The following is a 27,477-nucleotide window of genomic DNA, read 5'->3' on the forward strand; positions in this document are numbered from 1 at the left end:
ATCCAACCAAATGCTAATAAATGAGAGTTGTGATTTATCTAGCAATAGGGAAACAGCTCAGCATTAACAATTAAAAGGTCCATAGAGGAGAGAGGGTTTTTGTTTTGTTTTGTTTTTTGTTTTTTGTTTTGTTTTTTAATTCTTCCCCTTAGCTGACTGAGGTCAGCCAGATGCTATTAATAGTCCTCTAGTTAATGGCTATCTGTTTGAGAATTGTCATTAAATCCATAGTTTAGGAACTTTTACCTCTGAAATTCATAGGCTTTATTCTATTTCCCAATGATAAGGATAAGGAAATGGTGTTGTGAGTTCAACTTGAATCTACCTATCCACAAAGACCAAATCACATCATAACCTACCAAGGCACTCTTCAGACTTCATTATAACAAATAAAGAATTTAAAGTAACCAATGCAACTGTAAGAAATATTAGTGAAAAATATAGAGCCAAAATGGTTGACTAAATCCTGTTGCACTCCACTCATTTCATAGACTTACAGCATAAAGTTGAAGTTTACATCAAAGGCATGAGTTTGCAATTAGCTGAACAAGGCCCTTCAGAAATCTCCAAAGAATTACTTTTTCTACATTAAACAAATCAACTGAGTAGTTACCTTTACTTTAGCCTGAATGGACAGAATCAAGAGGGGAGGGATAGTATGTCTAAATCAAATTGAATGGTGACTTAAAGAACATTTTCCAGAAGGACCCTCTTTGGGAAATGCAACTCAGTACTAGTGCATATTTCAGTGGAGGGTTTGTCATTCTCAGTAGAAGGTGTTTACACATTTTAAGTGTTTTCTTTTGATATTCTCTATTTCATCCAATATGGTCTACTTACATGATATCCTAGCAAGTCCCTGAACCTGCCATATTGTTTCATTACACCAAGCATTTGTTCAAACTGTTTCTACTATGTAGATGGCCTTGTCTGGCCCTCAACTGCTCAAGACCTAGCTTTCATGTAATTTCCTCTATTCAGCCTACTGCCATCACTGCCTTCCAACCTGATGAAACTGATAACCACTTCCTTTGGGCTTCCATCGTACCTGTACATCTTTCTGTCTTAACATTAGTAAACATTTACTTCCACTTGGTTGGTTTCCTGTTCATATCTCCCCAGGAAGAAAGTCTAATATCTATTCAGATATATAATACCTATATGTTTGCTGAATATACAAGTGATTATTTAACCACTATTGAACATCTGCTCTTTGCCCATACTTGCTAGAAGTAAAAAAGACATAGATTTTTAAAAAATCTCTATTCTCAATGAGTTCATGACCCAGTGGGAAAGAATAGACTTCTATACAACTAAACTCAGCAAGCCTAAGATTGAGGTCTGGGCAAGTGTTTAGACTGAGCTGTTAATTTGCAAGGCAGTGAACACATAAAGCTCCCATATTGTAATATATCTTCTATGGTTTTCATAATCCAAACACACCTGCTTCAATCATATGTTTCACGTTGCTTACTAATGTCTTCTTGGCATAGACTAAACCTATGCCTCTCAAATTAACATGCACAGAAAACATCCCATGATTTTATTAAAATGCAGACTAACTCTGATTCAGTAGGTCTGTGGCAAGGACTGAGATTCTGTATTTCTAACAAGTTCCCAGGGGATGCCACTATTGCTGGTCCATAGACCATGCTTTGAGGATCAGAACTCTAAACATGACAAGTCATGTCAGTATATACACATTGTTGAAGTGGCACCAGTTTTGGAAAAGCTCCCGCTGCTCCTTTCCTAGATAATATTCGAAGTATAATTAAACATGATGAAAGTTACACCAAGAGAGGTAAGATTCAGTAGTGCTTCCTCCAAAACTGATGACTTGAAATGCTTACCTCTTAGCCTTTTCAATGGCTATACTCAAGAGGTCTTTGCTCCTGCACTTGAGCTCTGCTGGTACCAGAAGACTGTGGTCTGAGTATGTAGCAAGATTTTCCCAAATATTCAAGATTGCCATTTTTAAGTCTACCCCATATTTACACAATAATACCCAGGCCCTTCCTGTAAGTGGAGATATCTTTTAACAAAACTACAAGACCTTACCACCTTAAACAATCATAAAGGAAATACTTTTTTAACGCAATTTGTTTAAAACAAACTTTGTAAGGTATCCATGGAAATCTAATTTCTTATTAAATCTTAATGGTTCCTATGACATCTGTTTACTTTTTCAGTTTGTAAAAGAGTGTGTAATTCACCATCAAGTCAAAATTCGCGGGGAGCCCTGGTGGCTCAGCAGTTTAGTGCTGCCTTCAGCCCAGGGCGTGATCCTGGAGACCCAGGATGGAGTTCCATGTCGGGCTCCCTGCATGGAGCCTGCTTCTCCCTCTGCCTGTGTCTCCGCCTCTTTCTGTGTGTCTCTCATGAATAAATAAATAAAATATTTTTTTAAAAAATCCTTTTAAAAAAAGTCAAAATTCACTAGACCATGAGACTTTGGACTCCCCCATTCTACCTATACATCTTTTTTCATGTGTCAGTTTTGAACTATCCTTCCACAAAAGCAAGATCCCTATTTGATCCCTACTTGGGCTGTCCTCTTTCACAAGTGCTCTTTCTCTTTCGCTCACTACTCCAACCAGACCAAGGGTCCCTTGCATATCTTTCCCTAACTATGTAGAGAAGACATTACAACTCCTCTTGGCAGCTATCCAACACTACCTTAACTACAATAATATGTTATTTGAGAGGCAATCTTGGTTATTTAGTTTTCTCTTGCACAGGTAGTTATTGTGTCACTTTCCCTGACAACACACCAGTGAATGGAACAGTAGTAGAATTGTTTTTATCATGTAGGACATTTGGAAGGCACTGGATGCCTTAGCTTGCTTGATGTCAAAGTAGGAGTGAACTCTTCTAAGTGTTCTTTGTTCCTTCTTACCACTCATGGTCTCATTTAGGTTAATGCCAAAGACGATGAAGGTGTCCTTGTTGGATCCTGGGACAATATCTATGCATATGGTGTCCCCCCATCAGCCTGGACTGGAAGCGTTGACATTCTGTTGGAATACCAGAGTACTAAGAGTCCAGTCCGGTATGGTCAGTGCTGGGTTTTTGCTGGTGTCTTTAACACATGTAAGTAGCCAATTGAGTTACATTTTTTTTAATGTAAAGGGAATTTTACTTCAAGACATTTTATCTATAAACTGTCAAAGAGACCTAGCAACCCCTGTTAGCTCTCTAGAATTTATAGATGGCTATTCTGGGATGTAGTCAATGCATAATTAAATTGTACTGGGCCAAATATGCTCATAGTTTCTCTTTGACTGCAGAATCATTATAGAAAGAATGATGGACTACTTCCTACATAATCCATCATTCAACACCCAGAGAAATGGGGGTTCCAGGGGCCAAGAAATTATGTGAGGGAAAGGATACACCGTTTTCTTTTCAGTAATCCATCCACATTTTTAAAAGATTAAGTTAACAAATTTTAAAATAATAAAAGATACATACTGCTTATTTGTAATTGAAGTGTTATAAATGTTTATTAGCTTATTGTTTACCACTGAGTTTTATAAATATATGCACTTAATTTTTACCCTAGCTGTGGGAGGGATTGTGACAGGTGGTTTCATCTCCATTTTTACATGGGAATCTCAATGCCTCTGAGCAATTAGATATCAGAACTTAATGAACAATCTTTACTCCCCACTTTCCCTTCTGGTTTTTAATCTACGCAACATCTAATCTATAGAGGAAAACATATGGGAACAGAATTATTCTCTTTAGCTTCATGCATCATTTTTTGAAATGCCATTTGCCAGGCTAGGCCTAGACAATATTATTGTTAATTCAGTGAATATTTTTAAAAATACATTTATTTCAGTATGTCTTCATCATTGGTAATGATTTTCATTCAGTTGCCATTTCTACAGCCTTGGAAAAAACATTAAGCTCAAGTTGAAGTGTCCCTTCTGCTTGCTCTTTAATAAAGAATGTTTTACCTAGTTAGCATTTTTCTTTTAATCAGAAAATCAAGGAGGGGTTGGAGGCTGGAAGCCAGGATGAGGTCATTTTTTATAAATGATCATGAAGCCTCTCAGTTTTAGCTCAAAGTGTGATAGTCCAAGATTAGTCAGTGATCCAAGTGGGAAGAAATTGTAGGTCTTGTATTGTGCTTTTTGTTTTTCTGTGGTGTTAAACTGAGTAAGACTATTTTCTTAGCCATTTGGGTACCCAAAGACAAAGGAATATATTTCCTGAGAGTAGTAAAGGCCAGTATACCAGTTTCCTAGAGTGCCAGTCTCTGAGGTCCTAGATAGAAGCTGAACTTCTTGATGGGCTAACGATTAGAGGTAGCTCCCCCTCCCTCAAACCCAGACTATATAGAGGATGCTCAATAGGAGCAGCCACTCTTAGGAAATACTTCCAGGAAAACAGAAAAGATCCTCTGCCTTGTGTTTTCCTGCTGCCTACAATTTCAAGACCCCAGTGTAATTCTTTAGGGCTTAGAACCAGATAAAATAGTGAACACTTTCAATCTATTTATGCTTTTTGTATGAAAGTGTCATTAGATCTGTTCTTGAAAACAGGCTTTGGTGGTAAGCTAAGAAAAGACAGAAACACAATGTGAAGGAAATCATGGTAAGAATAAACCCTAAGAGAGAAGTTGGGAGGAAGGAGGCATTGGTGGCCCAGTGTCAGGCTTCATCTGTCTTAAAATTATGAGTTGGGCAAAGTCTGGAATGAGTCTGATTCTGTGAATTAGTGATAAGCCAGAAATAGAGCTAGAGTGCCAATCATCTTACTGGTAAAGCTGTGACTTGAATGGTCTGTGAATCAATATAAGAAGAGGGAAGTAGGAAGGAGGTGGTGGCTGCCATCATTTTTGTTCGGGGTATTAAGATTAAATCAGTTAGTGAGGACACTTGAATGCTACCAGACTTGAGTTTGGACTTCCAAGGTTGTTCTATTGAAGGAAGTGGATTGCTTTTGGTTAAAAATGCTAAACTACTCTGAGAAAAAAAGGCAAGCCAAGCCATTAATCTTAAAATTGTCAGCTGAATTATTTTCAATGAGCCCTGATGTCTGGCATCCTGGGAGCCAGAGAGGGCATTTGGATTGAGTTTAATCAATAGGTACATATGGCAAGAGATGCATCCAGGTAATTTATTATCTAGCAATTAAAATGAATCTGTAGTGTCACCCTCCACCAAGTGTCACGAGAGCAAGTTCCAGCCAGGAGAGCAAACTCCACTGAGGACCTCTGTTGTAACTTCCTATTAGCTGAGATTTTTTTTCCAGTTAAATTTTTTTTTTATTAGAGGTAGAATTTAGTGAATCAGCAGTTGCATAAAACATCCAGTACTCATTATGTCAACTGCCCTCCTTAATGCCCATCACCCAATTTTTCTTTCCCCGTACCCCTTTCCCCTCCAGCAAACTTCAGTTTATTTCCTAGAGTCCAGCGTCTCTTATGAATTGCCTCTCTCTCAATTTTCATCTTATTTTTCCTTCCCTTCCCCGATGTTCATCTGTTTCATTTCTTAAATTCCACATAGGAGTGAAATCATATGGTATTTGTCTTTCTTCAGGGTGCCTGGTCTGACTACAGCTCAGGTCATGAACTCAGTGTCCTGAGATTAAGTCCCACAACAGGCCCCACTCAGTGGAGAGGCTGCTTGTCCTTCTTCCCCTTTTGCTCCTCCTCTTGCTTGTGCTCTCTCTGTCTCTCCAATAAATAAATAAAATCTAGCTGAGTTTTTTTAAAATTTTATTTTCAGGAACATAGTCCCATTAGATGGACTAAATCAATACTATATTAATGATTGTATGATTAGCAACTAAACAATTAGAACCTCATTATTGGGATTTTATTCCTTTTATTCTATTTATTCTGAATGATCACACAGCAAGGTTTCTTCTCTCCATAGTCCTGAACTTTGACAATAGTCCCCCTTCTTCAGTATGGGACATTTGAGGATAACATGTGCAAAAGGGCTTTCCTTATTGTTCAAGAAGGAAGCCCCTTATGAGAAGGAATTGTTCACTATGTATTTATTAAATTTTGGTGATGAGCTTAGTTATGGTCTGTCCTTTCCTGCAGTTTTGCGATGCCTTGGGATACCAGCAAGAGTCATTACCAATTACTTCTCAGCCCATGACAATGATGCCAACTTGCAAATGGACATCTTCCTGGAAGAAGATGGGAACGTGAACTCCAAACTCACCAAGGATTCAGTGTGGTGAGTTTGATTTACAAGGGCACTTGCTGATATCAAATTAAAGTGACATTACACATTTACCACAAGACAGACTGGCTCTAATGTTTCTTTCCCTTCTATTTTAAGGACTATTCAATACCATAGGCAGAAATGTCTGATTGGGAAAGATTGTTTTTAGCAAATGAATGAGAAATGTTACTGAACTGGCAGTTTGCGTTTCTAGTAATGAAGATCGATCATTGCATTACAACAGCAGCCACCAAAAAGGTCATAGTTTTAGCTATGCCTTTAGGCTAGAGCCCGTACTAGTTCCTCTCTAGTATAAGAATATTATTGGTGAATGGCAGAGATAGGGGAGCCGAGCATTCTCTATGTCAAGACTATAGGAGTAATATAGCTAGCATTTATTAAGCACTTACTGTGTACCAGTGTCTGTGTGTAAATGATCACATCTTATTCTTTTAACAGCTGTATCATGTGGGTGCTTATTAGTATCTCCACTTACAGAGGAGGAAACTGAAGCCCAGAGGGGATTAAAGTAATTTGCTCAAGGTCAGATATCTGATAAGCTGAGAATAAAATCAAAGTGATTCTGACCCTTAACCACATTATTTTTTGCCTTGCAGTATGGGATTGCTCTTTTTTTTTTCTTTTTAAGATTTACTTATTTATATTTGAGAGAGAGCATTCAACTGAGGGAAGAGGCAGAGAGAGAGAAAATCTCAAGCAGACTCCCCGCTAAGCGTAGAGCCTGACCTGGGGCTCGATCTCACAACCCCCAAGGTTGTGAGACGGTCACGACTTGAACCAAAATTCAAGAGTCAGATGCTCAACCAACTGACCCACCAAGCCATCCTTGAAATTGCTCTTTGAATATAAAGATGTGGTTCTCTGTGATTTGTGACTCCATCTTTTAAACAGGGATAGCAATGGGAATAAAGTTGAAATTGTCACTAATACCAACCACATAGTTCTTATACTGCCCTGAGCAGCTGCATCACAAGCTGGCTATGTGGAGTTTAAGATCCCAAAGAAATTTCCTTTGTCCATGGGACCCAGTCAGTCCAGAACAATATTCTAAAAATCCAAAGGTAAAGGTTATTTATGAAGGTAGGTATGGGGGGAAATTGCCACACATTGAACTAGTTGGAATAAAAATGTGTCTCCTATGGATGTTCTTTATAAGTAATAAAGCTAAAACACTGTCAGTTGCAAGAGCATCCAAATGGGGATGGGAGGAAGTTACAAGCTCATTTTAAGAGAAATTAAAAGTTAGAAGTGTCTTAACTCCCCTGTGTTACAGAAATGGATCACAGTTGTAAGAGCAGTATTAACTTGCCAGTACTGGTAAACGCTCATTGGAGGATGTGGAAAAAAGGAAATCAGGGAACTAGTAGCAGAATGCTACTATGAATAAAAAATAGCGCAGTTCATTTGAAGGGAATAAGCTGAGCAATGACAAGCAAGAGAGTACGGACAAGACCAAACCTCCCCTCTGTAAATTGAACAGCAATTTAAAGCATCATTTAAGCCCTTGGAATAGCAGTATAGCAGCCCTGCATGTATATGGAATGACAAAAACAGACGAAAATAGCCACCCCAAAAGCTTGTCATGACAGTCAAAAATGGCAAATGAGAATTATTTGGTATTCTGTATTGTGTACCTTTCCTTACACACACACACACACAGAGAGAGAGAGAGAGAGAGAGAGACACACACACACACACACACACACACATGCAATGCCTTTGGAGCCAACTGCAGTTCGAAATTATGCCTCTTTTCTCCATGCTTCCACCATGAGTCCCCAAGGGCACCCTAACAAATAACCCCATGAAGCCCCAAACAAAATTGATACCAAATTGTGAAGCTGATAGATCTTGCTCTTGGTAACCCTCTTGTTTTTCAGTTTCCTACTCTGAATTGCTTTCTCTGTCCCTGTCAATCTTTGCTCCCTCATTGCCTTCCACAGTTGCCCCATCACTCTGGGACCAAGTTCCCTGGTCTGGGAGCCTCATTTGTCCTCCATCATCAGACCACTGTTGGAAGCTCCTTTTCCCTCCCCTTGCTTGGTGCCTGAGTGGGTTTTCAATAGATGATGACTGATGTCTAACAAGCTGATGTGAACCCAACTTGGCACATGTCTGACCCAAGGGCTCCATCAGGTTTGAGTCCAAAGCCTAGCTCTGCCACTGAGCATCTGTGTGACCTTGGGCAAGGCACAACCTCTCTGTGCCTCTTTCCTCCTCTAAAGTAGAGGTGACAATTTCCTAGTTCACTCAGCCCAGAGCTGAGCATAACAGGTGCCTAATGAATGTTAGCTGTCATTATTGCCTTCATTATTAGCCACACAGCTGGAATTGCTTGGAGGCAATATGTTGCCATCAACCTAAGCACATTGTAGCAGTCAGGGAAAAGAGGGGTGTCCCATATCCTCAGATGACTGTGCCATTTCTATACATTTGGGTTATTTTTAAAACAAAAGCAGAAATTTGTGTATTCACCACACACACCCCAGAGCAAATACTAGTGGACCCTACAAACTAAAGATGTTCCATAAAACCAAAAGAACTTCTAGGATCCCCCCTGACTGAGAAAGCTGGTGGAGACTTTCCCTAGACACATCTTTTGGTACATGGTCACCACCACTGCACCTCCGCACAAGCTCTGGCTTAGACAGTGACTCGCTGTGTGACCTTGAGAAAATGACTTCTCTGAGCTTCTTGTTCAGTAGAGTGAGGGCAACCCATTCCCTGATGGGGTAGCTGTAACAATTAAATGAGGTCATACAGGTAAAGTATTTACCATAGTGCTGGGCCCAGAGGGAGTGTTCCTTGGTGCCTACTAATCAGATCAGATTAGTAGTGGCCACCAGCAAGAAGCAAGAGCTGTCTGAGCTATAGGTTGGTGAGCAAGGGAGAAGGCTGACAGAAGCTGAGGGCAAGGAGGGCTGAGGTGATTTGGTGGGCATCAGTTGATCATTGAGAGGCCACTACAACATGGCTGGCAAAACACAGCCTAATGAATTTCCTAGAAGGGGTCTCAGGAGCAAGTGGCCTTCCCCAAGCCCCCAGACTCACTTTCCTGCACAGGCTCCAGACAGGCAGACTCTCCCCAACTCCCTCCTGGTTTGTGCGTGGCTCCTGCCCTCCCTGCCCTGGCTCCTCCTCTCTTTCTAAAGGCAACCAGAATGACTTCTTGGTTTCTTTGTCTTGTGCCTCTACCATCTCTTTAACACTGAGGTATCCTGTATGGTACATAATTAGTGGTGAATTAATTTGTCCAGCTGAGTCTCTGTGACCCAGGGCGTTGTCCTCCCCTTGACTCAGCCAAGTCCAGCATGGCCAATGCAGAAGTAAGCCAGTAAGAAGGATTCAGAGAGAATGAACATGCAAGAATGCTTTTGAGGGCATATGATGCTCAACACTCCCCAAAGCTAAGGGGGACAAAGGGTGGATTTCAGCCCATACCCTCTTTTCCCCTTAGCACCACAGACCATGGAGGAGGGCTAACTGCTTATGTGCCTGCTTCCTGGTTTGGCACCTCAGTTCCCTCCGTTGTGGATTTCCCCTCAGAGTGCCTCACCTTGCAGGGAGCAGCAATTTTACGGAGTATCCACCCTTAATATCCATAGAGGGAAGAGTCTTCTTAGCGATTCAGGAGAAGGAGGGGCCAAGGAACCTTAGAAGGTACAGCTGGGCAGAGTAATTGGACCTCACTGTAGCAAATGAAATTCTGAGTGGACCAACCCAAGGTAACATATCCTTCAAGGGGCAATTTAAGCTGCCTGCCTCTCATGTGCCAATGGATTTTGAATTATGTGCAACCTCTGGAGGAAGGCATCTATGAATCACTGCAGACAGTTTAATGAAAATGCTTGCACAATGTTTAGCTATAGTGCAAACAGTGAATAGGGATACGAGGGCTCATTGAGAAGGAACATGGCTCACCCCAATGTGCAGGAGTAAACCGACAGTTTGGCCTCCCCTCGAAAGAGCTCACCTCATTATGTGACTATCACAGTGGAAATGGAAACAATTTTAAGAGTTGGTGGCACTTATTAGTGTCTTGAAGGTATTTCACTTGAAAGTCTCTTCTAAATGAAAGCATTATCCTGTGTCCTTTTTGCTAGAGAGGATGTAGTCAGATTTGATGATTCTGGGTGAAAGCACTAAGCCCACCTCTTGGCTGGCCCCCACCAGACTGCAACCCCCATAGGGGAAAGCAGTGTATGATCTAATTTATTTTCCTTTGTTTTGCCAGCATGTAACAGGGTACAGAGCATAGAGCAAGGACTTCATAAATGGAATTGGTTGGAAGACATTTTTGATGCTCATTTAACTGACTAAATGTCATGTAATCTATTTAACAAACACTATTGTGCACTAATATATCCAAATACCAGATGCTAAGGATTCAAAGAGAAATTAGAGTCACCACCCTTGGGGAGCTTGATCCAATGTTCGTGGGTGACACAACCAGATGCAGAACTCTATAAAAAATATAGGATGGACTGTAACATGAGCCAGGGGGCATGGGGATGAAGGGAAGGGGCTTCCATCCTAAGTCCCAGGGAGCAAAGGGAAAGGCTGTTCACATGGGAAGTAGCCGTGGACTCAAAGCCATTATCCCCCCTGCAATCTTCTGGTTGTGCTGTTCACAGATGGAATGCCTAGGAAATGACTTTGACCCACAGATGAAACTCAGGGGTATGTCTATAAGAGTCAAAAGCATTGAGATTAGACAACCAGAGATCAATCTGCTCTAAGGACATGGCAGGAAAGAATGAAAGCTCATGCAGAGTTAGCCTGTAATCTTATGACCACAGTTGTTGAATATCAAAACTCGTTCTAACTCACCTTCCAGCCCCTTGCCACCTCCTTCCTTTGCACCATCAAGAACATCTGGCTCTTGCCCACCTTCCTAAAGGAACTAATGCCCCCCAGGCTGTTAATTCAATGAGGAGCAGGCAAAGTTAATATTGTTTAGGGGTGAGGGTGCATCCCTGCTCTCCACCTATCACCACCTCTCCTACTTCTCTACCCTCTAGGCACTGTCTAATCCCAAGGGCACAAATGACACACGCTTCTGCCCACCCCACTTGAAGCTCCATTGTCAGGAGATGAACAACTTCTCTAGGGATGTGAGCAGGATGGAAAGGGGCATAGGAGGAAGAGACTTAGAAGCTGGACTAAAAGGAGTCAGAGGATCTAGAAAGCTATTGGCTCCAAGGGGAATCTGGAACACTGTTGTCTGTTGAACTCTCTGAAACTAAGAGAGCAAGGGGTGGGTTTGTCTTAGAGGACTAAGGGGGCTGAACAGATATGTGTACACCCAGGCCCATAGCTGACTGGTCAGCTTCTCAAATTCTGGTTGATGAGCCAATTGGCAGATGTAGAAAACATCCTAACTCAGAGCTTTAAACATTTTATGTGATACCAAAGATAATTGTAAGAAAGGGCTAATACTGCAACAATTAGCAAGTCTTTATTTCCTTTTATTGCCTTTTCATTTAAAATTAAGTAGGGTTGATTAAATTGGCTTTTATAATTTAATTTTTTAAAACAATTGTGAACTAGCAAATTTGTATTTATCAGTTTCAACTCAATGTTGAATTAGTCAGTGATCCAAGTGGAAAGTAATCACAGTTTTATTTTGTTTTTCCCAGGGCATCATGGAAAAACACCAAATCAAGTCAAACTGTTCTTGAAATTTTGTCCTCCCCCTCTCTCTCCATGGTGCAAGGCAATATGATTAGCTCTGCCACTAATTAGCTGGGTCACATTGGGCAAGTTGCTTGATTTCTCTGGACCATAATTTTCTCACATGCAAATGTATGAGTTTGGTCTTAATGAGCTCGAGGGTCATTTCTAGCTCCCAAAAAATTTTTAATAAATTTCACTGTTCTTCCAATAAGGCCTTTTCTTCCATAAGCAGCATGTTCTACTACCTGCCCTGTTTGAAGACCTGCTCACCTGCACAGGGCCAGCTAGGATCCACCCACTCACATATAGGTGTTGCTTTGCAAACTGACTTTACATCAGCTCACAAGGAAAAAAAAACAAACAAACAAAAACAAAAATCACACACCACAGAAAAATTTTGTAGTTGTAATTCCTGACCTCAGTGTATCTGGTCCTTTTAAAAAAAATTCCAACTTCTTTCAGTACTTGTTAAAAAGAGTACAGTTGTTACTGTTTTATTTTTTTCACTCCAAATGCAAAAAACTCTGCTGTAATGGATAGTCTTCAATCCATGAACAAAGCTCTTTTGAAGTAAATTTTAGAACAGAAATTAAATAACCTTTACACTTGGGAGCCAGCACTAGGTATAATACTGATCCTAATTCTCATTAGTCTCTGCACTCAGCATAGGGATTTGACCATTGTAGGCATGTTTTTGAAACTTAGGTGGATCTATCTCATACCTTGCTTTAGATACTCACTATACTCCAACTAGTTGGACTTTCATGTTCTTAAATTATACTAAGTTTTAATCACTATATGTGCAAAAAAGAATTATACAAAAATGAATTCCAAGTAAAAAAAGAGAAAATTTTCTAAATATAAACCAAATGGTTTAAAGATGCTTAAGGGTTTGTAAAATTAACCTGTGGTACATCCAGCTTACCAGTTCTGAACACCTACCAGAGATACTTCTTTTCAAGTAGATTATCTTGTTAACCACATTATTGTCAGCCAAATTGTTTTTGAGGAAATCTCTAGAACAAGATCATGAGCTCTGCACTAGACAACTAAGCATATATACTCTGAATCTATACCAGAGTCTTGAAGAAGGGATGGAAAAAGTTATTTGCTACCTCCAAAGAATAAAAATAGTTCATGCTTATGGAATGCTTTCATTATGCCAGGTCCTAATCTAAGCGGGTAACGTGCAGTAACTCATTTTACCTCTTTAACAACCTGTTAGGGTAATTGCTATTATTGTCCTCATTTATAAATGAAGAAACTGAGGCACAAAGTAATCTAACCATGGTCACCTGCCAATAAGTGTGAGAGCCTGAACTACAGACCCAAGGGGGTTGATCCTAGAGCTCACATTTTTTGTAACACATTAATTAAATATAATTCACATATCAGTAATTATAAAATTGTGTTGCTGGGCTTATAATATAGAAAGATGCAAATTGAATTACAATAATAGCACAAAGGACAAGGGGAATGGAACAAAGTTTTTGTATGCAATTGAAAATAAGTTGGTATTGATCAGAATGCTAATTATAATCCCCAGAGAAACCACTAAGGAAAGACATATCGTGAAAAAAAAAAAACAGAAAAAGAATTAAAATGGTGTATTAGAAAATATCTTTTTACCCAAAGTAAGGAAGTAATGAGAATAGAGAAAGAAAGAAAAAAAAAAAAAACACAATACGTATAGCAAGGAATTTGCAAAATGGCCGATGTAAGTCCTGCTTATCAGCAATTAGATTAAATGTTAATGGATCAAATATTAAGAATTGTTTTATGGCCTAGCATATGGCCTATTCCAAAGAATGTTCCATTTCCCCTTGAGAGATGTGTATTTTGTTGTCGTTGGGTGGAATATTTTATAGATACCCATTAGGTCTGGTTGGTTTATTGTGTTGTTCTAGTCTTCTATTTCCTTGGTAATCTTCCACCTGCTTGTTCTGTTCATTACTGAAAGTGCAGTATTGAAGTCTCCAACTTTTATTTGTTAAGTTATTTTTGTTTTGCTTGTTTTTATTGAGGTATAATTGACATATTAGTTTCTGGTGTACAACATAATGATTGTATATATTGCAAAATAATCATCACAGTAATTTTAGCTAATATTCGTTGCCATACACAGTTCCAAAATTTGTGTGTGTGTGTGTGTGTGTGTGTGTGTGTAAGAGAGAGAGACAGACAGACAGACAGAGAGAGAGAGACAGAGAGAGAGAGAGAGAGAGAGATGAGGACTTTTAATATCTCACCTACCAACTTTGAAGTAACTGTAAGTTTGTATCTTTTGACCCCTTTCACCCATTTTGCTTATCTTCTGCTCCCCACCTCTGGGTTGAATTGTTAAATTATCTATTTTCTCTTCAATTTTGTCAGTTTTGCCTTTTGTGTATCTTGAGGCTCTCTTCCTAGATGCAAATATGTTAATGATTGTTGTTTTCCTAATAGCATTACCCTTTAATCATTATAAAATGTTATTCTTCATCTCTAGTAACAATATTTGTCATAAAGTCTATTTTGTCTGATATAAATATAGCTGTTCCAGTTATCTTTTGGTTCTATTTGCACAGTTAATGTTTTTCCATCGTTTTTACTTTCAACCTATTTATATCTTTGATTATAAAGTGTATCTCTTGGATACAACAATGAGTTTTGTTATTCATCCTGCCAATCTCTGCCTTTTGATTTTAGTGTTTAGTCCACAAATGTTTAATGTAATTACTGATAACTAGAGCTGATATCTGCAATTTTGCTATTTCCTTTTTATATGCAGTATGTCTTTTCTCTTCCCCTCTTCCTCCATTACTTTCTTACTTTGTGTAAAACTATTTTTTATAGTATACTATTTTAATTCTTTTTCTGTTTCTTTTGACACCATATTTTTCAGTTTTTTCTTAGTAGTTTCCCTGGGGATTATAATTTAAAACCATGATTTGAAACAACTTAGTTCAAATTAATACCAATTAGTTTCAAAGGCATACAAAAACATTGTCCCATTCCCCCTTGCCTTTTGTTCTGTTATTGTAATTCAGATTGCATCTTTCTACATTATAAGCCCATCAACACAGTATTATAATTACTGCTTTATCGAGTTGTCTTTAAAATCAGAGGGGAAAAGAATTCAAACAAATACACATTTATACTGTTTTGCCTATTTCCTTGTTTTTGCCTTCTTTTGTGAAGAGTAGTTTTGCTCGATCTACAGTTCTTACTTAACTTTTCCTTTCAGCAATTTGAATACATCATCCCACTAGCTTCTAGCTTTCATGGTTTCTGATGAGTAGTCAGTTTTAATCCTATTGATGAACTCCTGTACATAATGAATCACTTTTCTCATACTATATTAAAGATTCTCTCTGTTTTCAGCTTTTGACAGTTTGACTCAAGGTACTTCAGTGTATGTATATCGCTTTTAGTTTATGCTTTTTTCTCAGATGTATATATTAATGTCTCATCAAATTTGGAAGGGTTTTAGTTATTTTTTCAAATATTCTTTCTGCTCCTTTCTTGCTTTCCTTTCTTTCGGGGACCTTCTCTATGAATATGTTGGTATACTTGATGGTATCCCACATGTCTCTGGGGCTCTGTTCATTTTTCTTCACATTTTTTCTTCTGTTATTCAGACTGGTCATTTCAATTGACTTATCTTAAAGTTCACTAATTCTTCTTTGTGTCTACTCAAATCTGCTTTTGAGACCCACTCATGAATTTTGAATTTTTCACTCTAGCTTTTATAGGTTTCAGGTCCAGAATTTCTGTTTGATTCCTTTTCATAATTGTTATATTGTCATTGATGTCTTCTATTTGATTAGACATCATTCACATGATTTTCTTTAGTTATTTGAACATTTTTATAATACTGATTTAAAATCTTTGTCTGGTGGGATCCCTGGGTGGCGCAACAGTTTAGCAGCCTGCCTTTGGCCCGGGGCGCGATCCTGGAGACCCGGGATTGAATCCCACGTCGGGCTCCCTGCATGGAGCCTGCTTCTCCCTCTCCCTGTGTCTCTGCCTCTCTGTGTGTGTGTGTGTGTGACTATCATGAATAAATAAATAAAATTTTAAAAAAATAAAAATAAATAAATAAAATCTTTGTCTGGTAAACCCAGTGTCTTGGCTTCCTTAGTAACAGTTTCTGTTGACTATTTTGTTTTGTTTTGTTTTTTTCCATATGTATGGGCCATACTTTTCTGTTTCTTTCTGTGTCTTCCATTTTTAAAAAAGTGCTAGACATTTTAAATAGTATAATATGATGACTATAAATCAGATTTCCTGCAGAGTCTGTTGTAGATGTTTGTGTTGTTACTGTTACTGCTGCTACTGTTTGTTTGTTTAGTGACTCTCCTGGACTAATTCTGTAAAGTCTGTACTTTTTATCATGTGTGGCCACTGAAATCTCTGCTGGGTTAGCTTAATGGTCAGTTAACAGTTGGATGGCAATTTCCTTAAATATCTTGAATTAACAAGTCCTCAGCCTTACCAAGGAGTTCTCTGTGTGTTGAGAGAATGTAAACTTTCAAATCTACTGTAGCTTTAACCTCCTGATTGAAGAGTAACTCAAGGTCAGTCAGAGGTGAGAGATTAGAACGCTCTTCATGTCTTCCTTGGTGTGTTCACAGCCCTGCACATGTGTGTGACCACCTAGACTTTCAAGAATATGCCAGAGTTGTTCAAAGTCCTCTATGGGCATCTCAGTCCTTAAGTTTTCCTTTTAGGGTTTTTTTGGGGGGGAGCCTTTAATATCACCAATTGGTGTCACCCCTTAAGGCAGCTGTGATGTTAGACAGTTGCTTCTAAATATTTTTGAAAAACAATCTTTGGATAAAGATATTTGCACAGAGTGAATTGTGAACCGAATCGAATAAAAAGAAATCCTGAGAATGGAGCTTTTCAGAGAACTGCCAGACAAGTTAGTGACAATTCTTTGGAGATGGTGCTTTTAGAGAGTTCTGGACCCTATTTTCTCCCCATCATTGGTTGCTAAGTTGCAAGTTTTTATACCATAGTTGTGAAGCTGTTGGCTTTCATGACTACCATGGAGCTTTGGAGAGAGGGAGTGGGAATAAGGCAAAATCAAATGCTACAGTAAAGCCCACTATTCTTAGTGAGATCCATCTTCTGTTGTTGTTGAATATGTGTTCCTCAGATTATTGTCTTTAGTTCATTCCCAAAGTTCTGGAAAAGTTGGCTTTGATCATGTTTGCTGGCATTCTCATTGTTTTTATGAAGGAACAGTTTCTTGGAAGTCCTTATTCTGTCATTTTAGAAATGTTTCCTTAGAGCACACTCTTAACCACTACATAAGTGATTCCAAATTAGGAGTCTACCACACTCCTACAGTTTTACATTTTGTAGTAATATTTTAGTATCTAGGATCATTTTCCTGACATATACCTTTTGCAAAACATATTATTTTATGTATATCCCTTTATTTCTCTATTTCATTTATACATTATAGGGCATTATATTACTCTTTTATAAATTGTATATAAAAAACTATCAGTGGATTTCTTTTTTTTTTTTAGTGGATTTCAATATAATAAAAAGATGTTATACTTATTTTAAAACTAGGAAGAGGCATTGTTTTTTGAAGGTTGAAAATCCCTGCACTAGACTCTCTTCCCATTCCTATCATACATAGTCCTGTAAGCATATCTCCAAAGAGGGCCTAAAGTCCCTATTCTACTCAAGACCTACTTGAAAGAAAACAAAGAGGGAATTTGAGAGGTTAAAAAAAATCAGAGGTTACTACAAATACCTCTAAGGAAATGATAATGGAAAGAAAGTAGGAGCCATCTGATAAACCACATAGAAAACTCTAAGGTATTTTCTATAATAAGAAAAATATCATGTTTTGGTTAATCCTAAGTTCTACCTCTGAGAGTCATCATATATACCATTCAAAATTTGCAAGTTTTTAAGTAATTAGAAGCTAATAAAATATACACCACATATTGAGTGTATTAATTTCTTTTGGTGATTAATAAGACGTCTAGAAAAACCCTATATAATTAAGAGCTATCAACCTTAGAATATTATACTCATAAATAGCTTTATAATGCAAAATGGTGATTTTTGGTACCTATTGAAACTGTTGGCTATATATTTTTTAAATCTCTTCAATAATTATGGATAAACTTGGCCAGAATTTATTATAGACATTTTTAATACATTAGAATCATCCAAGACAAATATTCTCAAAATATTTTTTTTTCTTCATTTTCAGGTAGGATATCAACTCCTAATTTGCTATTCCAGAGAGAGTAGTAAAGTAGGACAGGGTTTTATTTTCAAAAAGAGCATAACACAGGGAACCCAGTAAAGTTACAGAGAACCTTCTGCTAAGAAGTAATGGCAAGTGTGGTTCATATGGATGGGTATAATCTACTTCCTGAGCATTTTAAGGATTGTTTGGTTTGTTTTTGCCAAACTTAGTTTCATTTTCTGTCTTCCCCTTTTTCTGGCATCACAATAAAAATAAAAGTAAAACAGATAATCAAAAGAGGGGAAGCTACCAAAAGAAGAAAAAAAGAAATCTGCATGATCATCCCCCAATTAAAAAGAAAAATCATTGCAGTAAAGCTGCTATAAAATGCTCTCAGTAAATATTCAAGAAATCAGTACCTGGAATCTTAAAAAGAGAGTGGAAAGACCACTCCCAGAAAACTTTATAAGTAGAAACAAACTTCTTAGGTACTATGGTATAATATATATAATTGGATACATCTGGACTGGCATTTATCCAGTATGTACTGGTAGGAGCATAAAGCATTTCAACTGAGTGTCCTTCCTAATTGGCTGCAACTTCCAGATGAGTCATGTATTAATTATTTGGATTATCACCCCTTCCATAAATACACCTCCTAGTTTCATTTTGGGAATAATGGCACACCCTCTCAGCCCATCCCTCGTCTTCAACCCCCCACCATTGGGGTGCCTCATGTTACAGAAGACTGTGCCTAAACTGATTTCTCAATTAGCATTGGAGGACCCCCTCCTTGCAAAGACAGGCAAAAACAAACACCTGCATTACTTCTCTTTTTTCTAGGTGGGCAGTTGGTTTCCACAGCGGGGTTAGCCTGGTCTCCACCTGATTGGACCTCTAATCTCTGATGACCCCAGAGAGACTTTAAATGCCCCTTCCTGGTTTCAGCCTTCCAACAGCCCCTAACAATGAAGAGCTACATTCCTAAGTAGTGTAATGCTCCCAGCTCCATAAAAGATTCCTCCACATGCCTCCCATTTTCTGGACAATTCCTTTTTGTTATGTTGCTTCATTCCCTTTCCTGACAATTTTTTCCTTGGTCCAAGCTTTTATTTCCATTTTGGAATGTCTTGCTCGACAAGCCTAAGAATATACCAACTTGTCTCCACTTCTTTCAACAACTCCTATCGCACTCCATGCCCACTATCATTGTAATGGCCAGAGCTCAACAATTTCAGGGTGTGCTGTCTTTTTGGTCACTAATAGCATTGTCTGTGTTAAGATTATATCAAAAGGGCACAGGAAGTGGGCCTGCCCCCATCTGCCAATTCACAAACAATTTGCAAGATAGCTAAGTAACTTTCTTCCACTTTCTGCCAATACACAATTTGCAAGATAGCTAAATAATTTTCTTCTACCCACTTTTTAAAATGAAAGAATTTAAAGATTTGGTTTACTCTTGAAGTTGGTCCAACACATCTCCTTGAGGGCTTTCACTCAATCTTATTTGTCTTTTCCCTTGAGCCATAATAAAGCTGCAGAAACAGGGTTACAAGCCCACATCTCTTTCTAGGGAAAGAAACGTGCCTGGACAAATTGTAAATGAAATGACCCTGTGGAACATTTAAGCAGTTAGCCAAGTTAAAGGCAGTAAAGGACTCCTTGCTTAAATTATCCACTTTATTGTCATTGAACACCTAGCACGCAGTCCCCCAAGCCCATCTGATCTCAGCTGTGTTCTCTGTCCACTTCGCCATCATCCCACAGGCACTTGCAACTCCAGGTGTGACCTTAGTCAGTGGTTAAGACCAGGGAATTTTGACCTGTGCTTTATTTTCTTTTAATAAAAAAATAGTCCACGTATGTGTGTAGAGGGGTGGAAATTAGTTCATGTTTATTACAAAAATTTCAAACATTGCAGAAAAAATACAAAAGTCAGAGTCACCCATCTTCTAACTGCTCAGAACATTTCCAGCATCTCCTTAAGTATGCTTTCATATAGCTCTTTGCATATTGTACTCATTCCTTATTGCTGCATAACAAATTACCAGAAACTTAGCAATCTGGAACAACACAAGTTTATTATCAGACAGTTTCCCTGGGTCGGGAGTATCGGAACAGGTTAACTAGGTCCTCTGCTCAGAGCCTCAAATAATAACTATCAATGTGTTAGCTGAGGCTGTGGCCCCATCTGATGTTCAGGGCTCTTTTTAAAACTCATTTAGGGGACACCTGGGTGGCTCAGTGGTTGAGCGTCTGCCTTTAGCTCAGGTCATGATCCCGAGATCCCCAGATCAAGTCCCACATCGGGCTCCTGTGGAGAGCCTGCTTCTCCCTTTGCCTAAGTCTCTGCCTCTCTCTCTGTGTCTCTCATGAACAAATAAATTCTTTAAAAAAAAACTCATTTAGATTCTTGCAAGGATTCAGTTCCTTCTAGCTGTAGAACTCATGGAAGCTTCCATCTTTTACAGGGCCACTAGGAGAATGTCTCTGCAGCTTCCAATCTCCAGCTTGCTCTGTCCTTAATCACTAGACCCAGATTTAAAGGACCCACCTGATTAGGTTCCACCTTGCTAGCTCCCTTTTAATTGACTCAGAGTCCACAGATTAATTATCTTAATTACATGTGCAAAATCCTCTTTGCCATGTAAAGTAACAATCACAGGAGTGATACACCATCCTGTTTATAGGTTTCACCCACATTCAAGGGAAGGAAATTATACAAGGGTGAAGGTCATTTAAAATTCTGCTTTCCACACATACCTACATACACAATGAACACATACGCTGTATGTGTTCTGTGGTATGATTTTTAACTTAGTATGCCATAAGTTTCTATCCTGCCTAATAAATGTAGATCTGCATTTTTATGGCTGAATAATATTCTGTTTTGTGTTTCAAAACAATCATGTATTGGACAGTTAGACTGTTTCTGATTATTTCTTCTTGCAAATTATGCAAGGATGAACATTCGGATGTACTCATCTTTGCATCTGTGTGGTTATATGCTGCACATAAATTCCAAGGAAAAGGGTTTACTGAATTGAAGGATAAACCAAACCAATGCTGTGACGCCTTGCCTGCTCAGCAATGCATGGTGCATTTTTCTAGGGAGGCTCTGCCTTTGGTGAAGATTCTGTGGTTCCTTTGTATGAGTTCTACTGAGTTATTAGCATCCTTGAAAGAAGCTCTAGAAATCACTAGCTGTCACTGCAGGAAACCTACAAAAAGTAACATAAAGCAGAGATGTGTTCTTCACTTGTCATTCCATCGTTATTCTCCCTCAAAAAAAAAAAAAAAGTTATTTTCAACTTGATTAAATAGCTTCTCAGTGAAATGGGGGCTTTATTTTAATTTCTACACTGCTTCTTTAGAAAGAGGCAACAAGACAACTAGATCACTTTGAAGGTTTATAACTTTCTTTTACCTTTAAAGTGGCACTGTACATTTTGATCGTATAGGGGCAAGTCAGGTTTCAATGAAGGTGCTGAGAAAATAGAAAACCATGAATCTTAATAACAAACAAACAAAAGTTTAATTATACCTGCCTTGGATACATCCTATGCTTTCTAGTTGTCCTTGCCTATCAATCAAGCAATTCCTCCTCAGCACTTCCTAAGGGCTAGCTCTAGGACTGGGAATCTGATGGTGAGCAAGACAGAGCCCCAGAAGTGAATCACTCCTTCCATGAATGCATAATGAAATTATAAGATGAAAACAGAAAGGCTATGACAGATCTACATAAAGAAACTTTAAAATAACCTTTCAGGAAGCATATATATTTCCCAACTGCAGACAACCTTGTGGTAAATGGAATTCAGAAATGTCCCTAAATATTAGCCCCTTTCACAGAAGGCTTTGAAATCAAAAGACAAGCATGTGTACCCAGAAATATTCAACATCCAGCCAAAAGGGAACCCTCATGGCATGAGAGGCACAAGACACATTTTTAAAAATATTTTATTTATTTATTCATGACAGACACAGAGAGGCAGAGACACAGGCAGAGGGAGAAACAGGTTCCCCGTGGGGGGCCTGATGCAGGACTTGATCCCAAGACTCCGGAATCAGACCCTGAGCCAAAGGCAGATGCTCATCCACTGAGCCACCCAGGCATCCCAAGACACATTTTCCTTGGCCATTCCTGAGCAGAGAGAATGGCATGATTAAAAACAAACAAACAAAAGAGCCCTTGGCTTTGGAGGTAGGTAGCATCCTCCCACTCTGTTCACGATGAGCCTGGGAGCCCAGCCATTGGCTTTCCACCCATTGACTAAGGCCCAACCCCAACCTTGGTTCTCTATCTGAGACCTGAAATGCAATGCTTGTTTATTTTATTCAAGGCTAACCTTGCCCAGGATATTTGAATTTAAATAAGGAGATGCTGGCACCCATTAATCTAGGGTGGTAGTGTAACAGTGAAATCCTAGCCGGAGCCAGAATTGCTAAACACAGGTTGCCTACACGGATTGTGTAGGAAGCAGGACTATGTCCATTTGGATTGCAAATGTTTCCTTGCTGTTTTTCTGGATCTCTCTGCCTAATGATGCAACTTTCACTGTTCTGAAGGGAGCCTAGCAGTCATCTTTAAGCTCATAGTGACCTGCCTTCCAGCTTCAGAGCAAAGATACAGGCTCTCAAGCAGGAGCCAACCTCATGCTCCTGTCCAACACCTCCACACCTTGAACCTGATCTACACCTATACTTCCCTTCCCTATAAACAGTGCTTCACTCACCACACCCAGGCATGATATGACTCTCAACCTCATCCTCCTGCATTCTTGGGAGTTGAGTCTCCTTTGCTTCCATATCTCTATTCTCTATTCCCACTCCCTGTTCATCAGTTCTTCCTCCATAAGCATGACAATCTCTTCTAATGTGAAAATAATCAAATTACTCTTCCCTGCATTGCATTACCTTCTGGCCACAGCCTTATCTTCTCTTCTTCCCTTCACAACCTTGATCATGCTGAGGGGAGAAAACTACACTGCATCCCTCTGTTCCCAAGCTCTCCTCATCCGGCTCTGCTCCCACTCTCTTCCACCATCCATCACGATGCCAGCAACTCATCCAATCCTGAGTGTCACATGTGTATATTAAAATGTCTCTAGGGTTTTGTCTCCTGGGTTTCTCACTGGCTCTTGAGATCATCAGCCCCAAAATTTAACTTGTCACCCACCCAACACACACTCCCCAACACAAACCATCTTCTCTTGTTCCTTCATTAAGTCCCGGTAAATGGAACCATCATAATCCCTGGAAATATGAAAGTCTTCACACATCCAGATCCCTCACCTCCACAAGCCTGTACCCACCAGTGGTTCCTGGTCCTCCCCATGGGGGTGGAGGTCAACTCAGCTCTGTGGCCCATCCTGCCTCCTCATCTATCTTCCACTAAGACAGATTTGCAAATTTAACTTGTCTAAGAATAGAACTCAATCATTTGATTTGGAATAAAAGGATCTCAGTCTCATGCTCCCCTAAAACATAGCTCATTGTTTAAGAGCACGGGCCCTAGAGTTCTATCGCTAACCAGCTGTGTGACCTCATGCAAGATTCTTAACCTCTCTGTGTTTCCGTTTCCTCCTGTGCAAACTGGAGACAATAATAGAGGTACCTTTCTAATGGGGTACAGGAACATCAGATGTGCTAATATACATAAAAATTTTAGAACAGTGCCTGGCACACAGTAAGTACTGTGCATATTTGTCAGTTTTGTGATTCCCTGCCTACCCTCACCTGCCATCTCTCTTCCCCCGTACACACAAATATGCAAGCATGCTGCCCTCACGCCGTAACAAACAGCATGCAGTCCCCCAAACACACCGTGTGGGCTATTTGGTGCCCACACAATTTTGTTCTTACTTCTCTTGTTGACTTTCTAAACTCCCACATCTTTCAGGACTTAGTTCAAATATCACTTCTGCTGTGAAGCTTTTCTTAATATACGAAGAATTTTCCCACTGAGACCCCATTGCACCACAAATGGATTTCAACTGCATCACTTCTATTAATTATTTTTAAAACTTTGAGACTTAATATTTTTTAGCACTTACCACATGCCAGGCACCATTTTAAGTACTTTACACCCATTATCTTGTTGAAGCCTCACAGCAAACCTATAAAATGTTGTAACTATTGATTTACCTGTTCACTATTCCTCCTACATCATGAGGGTCTTCGTGGGCAAAAACCTAAGTGTTGGTCATTGCCATGTCCCCAGCACTTAGCCTGGTGCATAAAGGGTACATAGTGAAATTAATTCCTCCGAATTGAGCCAATGAAAGATGAGCCAAACTCAGAGATGGGAACATGTACGAATTCCTGACATTGAAGGACATTTAGGCAAAGGATGAATGGTAGTTGGATCTGAAATTCATCAGTGCTATAAACAAAGACTGCTATAACTACCTCCTCCCACCGTTAAATCGTTATTGCTATATGAATATTTTCTATAGTGCAGGCGGGTTAATGTGCTCTCATTGGTTTCTGTACTGTCATATAATTTCAGGTCTTTCCAAGGACATAATAATACAATTCATGATGACATTTTATTCCATGCTCTTGCCTCGAGGGTCATATGCAAAGTTCTGAAAAGTTTTGCGTGGCCCTCGGCTTGTGGGTTGCCCACGTTTGATAAAGGGTAAAGAGACATCACCCTGACACCCTTCTCTTCTTGTTGGACACCAAATGGAAATTTGCCACAAATTAGAGACAATTATAGTCAGGAGTTAATGTTATAGTTTCTATGGCAACAGCCTAAGCCTGGAAACACAAGCATTTTATTGCTTAATTGTTATGAAAGATCTGCTTTTTATAAATCTAATATGCATAAATGTAAATATAAATATAAAAGAAATTCAAAGATACATATATTTCAGTTTCAATTAACTTTTCTTTTTTACCTTTTTAGCACATAGTACTTTCTGTTTGATTAGGCAGGAGAGGATGGTTAAGATCAAAACTGTTTAATGTGCTGGGTGGCCTTGAAACTGATATTAGCAAGGAAGAGCAATGTCCAGCCACCAAATTTCTCCCTAAGGGTGCCAAAGGGAATGTATCTGCCCAACAAATTCAAGTCCAGGATATCTCTCAGTGTCTTCAGTTTGGTTTATTCCATTCCAGTAACTTGTAGATGGCATATTCACAAGAATTCTGGCCATCTTTTGATGGCTTGGAGCGCTAAATGGAATAGAAAGTTTAATTAATGCTACTGAGGTGGTGTTTTCTCAGGAACTACCACTGCTGGAATGAGGCCTGGATGACAAGACCTGATCTTCCAGTTGGATTTGGAGGTTGGCAAGCTGTGGACAGCACCCCCCAGGAAAACAGTGATGGTAAAACTGCATCCTCCCTCAGGGAACTCATTTCACTGCCATCTTTGTTTTGCAATTAGGATTGTATTTGATGTGTGGGCAACACTCCCATTGGAAACCAACATCAAAAGTATGCTTCCTGGGCACATGTACAGTATTAACTGCCTGTCAATCAGCTTAATTTCATTTCAATGGTCGGCTTTCCCCTGATTATTCTATAACTGGTTAAAAAAAAAAAAGCATAAAACTTAACATATATAATTCATCTACTCTTGCTTTGATAAGCAGTTTTGAAGACAAGAGAAAAAATATCTGTGTAGGCACTTTTACTAGGCTCTAAAATATACCTCAGCCCTGTGTGATACACGGTGATAAGATATAAGGCAGCAGAGAAAATAAAGAACTCAAAAAATAGTTACAGATCATCCTTTAAATTGTTGCTTTTCCAAAACCTGATTTCTTTTTATGTTGTGTGATTTCTTCCAAAACTTAAGTATGTGGGCATTTGTCATCTAACTTGCTGGCTATGCTAAGCAATGAGTGGCAGCTATGACCTCCCCCAGATTTCATAAAATCACATCATAGGCCTCCATTTCTCTTTAATATGATGATAAAAATCAGTGGCCTGGGGACATTATGTTTACTTTCTCAGGTGTTGATATGAGATATTGGCATGTGTATATATACACATATATCCATAAACATTCATTACTTATTCATAAGAGACTCATGCTTTATTTATGCTGGATTTTGAGGGAAAATGTTCAACACTTTTTGGTGTCCTGGATTATGCATCATGAGGAGATATCAGAGATGACTTATGGCAGTTAATTCCTTATTGACTGGAGATAGCTGGTTAAAATGTAAAAAACATTGTAAAAGTAATCATGTGTCTACTGACTTCCTGAATGCATGTTGGGCATTAATCAATAGGTTGTTAATGTTCAAATTCCCCAATTCCACACATGACAAATGTCCATAATGTCCAAAAACAAAAAACAAAACAAACAACAAGACAGCCACTGGGGACACAGTACCATCTCCAACATTCCAGCTACTGGTTGTAAATGGATCAATCCTATGTGAGCAAAGAGCTCAGCACAAAGACCTAGAATATGTGTTTATATGTGGGAGAACAGACACAGACATAATGATGCCCTGTATTCTTCTCATGGCTTCAAATATTGGTTGAGGATGCATTTCTATCAAAGCCCTCTTCATTAAACACATTGATCGTTCACTTTCTCTGGTCATGGGAAGCATCTGGGCTAAATCAATGAGGAACCTGGGAACATTTGCCTCTACAGAGCCTGTATCTGTATCTGGACATAATTGAAGACAACAAACTCATGCTCCCCCTTCCTCTGTGTGATGCAGGGATGTATCGGTGTGGTCCGGCCTCTGTTCAAGCCATTAAGCATGGCCATATTTGCTTCCAGTTTGATGCACCCTTTGTTTTTGCAGAGGTAAGTAGTAAGCTGCAGAGAAGTGTCACTTCCTTCCCCAACCTCTTAACACTTGAAAAATAAGACACCAGGTTGTTACTTCTAAATTTCCGAAGTACGTGGCATGTTTCACGTCTGCAAGGTCGACTAAACATCATTCCAACCTCCAGGTTCTTAATGTTAAATGTAGTTCTTACTTCACATTTTTATTTCCTTGATGTTTTGAGATTTTTTTCCTTGAAAAGCAATTGCGTTGCTAACCTTAGTTTAGTTCTTCACACCCATGAAATAGGTATCAACTGCTCCTGAGAAATTAAGTGACTAAATGAATCCCTCAACTAAAAATTGGTGGAGACAGTCCATGAATTGAAATTTCAGAGTATACTACTTCACTCAACACTAACCTAGCAGCTCATGTAAAAAACAAAATCCAAACACACCTTAGCCATGGTTTAGTCTGGGAACTGCAACCCATTTCCTGCCACTCCAGGCCATCCTCCTCCAGGTCAGTGGGAATCACCAGGGAGGTAAAGCACAGCTGCTGGAATACAGGGGAGAGGGAATGGCAGCTAGAAGGCAGCATATTTGATGAGTTGACGGAGACACTTTGGTGAAGGGCCCGAATT

General features: G+C 39.2%; 1 protein-coding gene across 3 annotated transcripts in view; it reads left to right on the forward strand.

Moving 5' to 3' along the window:
* F13A1 (coagulation factor XIII A chain) overlaps positions 1–27,477 on the forward strand; it is a 407,954-nt gene that overhangs the window by 337,504 nt on the left and 42,973 nt on the right. For all 3 annotated transcript variants that reach the window (XM_072729187.1, XM_025987488.2, XM_072729186.1), the window contains 4 exons: positions 2,916–3,090; positions 6,065–6,203; positions 25,324–25,427; positions 26,784–26,872. In XM_072729187.1, coding sequence (XP_072585288.1) covers positions 2,916–3,090; positions 6,065–6,203; positions 25,324–25,427; positions 26,784–26,872 — 507 coding nt within the window. The remainder of the gene's footprint in view (positions 1–2,915; positions 3,091–6,064; positions 6,204–25,323; positions 25,428–26,783; positions 26,873–27,477) is intronic.

This window comes from Vulpes vulpes, chromosome 12 (assembly GCF_048418805.1).
Source record: "Vulpes vulpes isolate BD-2025 chromosome 12, VulVul3, whole genome shotgun sequence".
Classification (NCBI taxonomy): Eukaryota; Metazoa; Chordata; class Mammalia; order Carnivora; family Canidae; genus Vulpes; species Vulpes vulpes.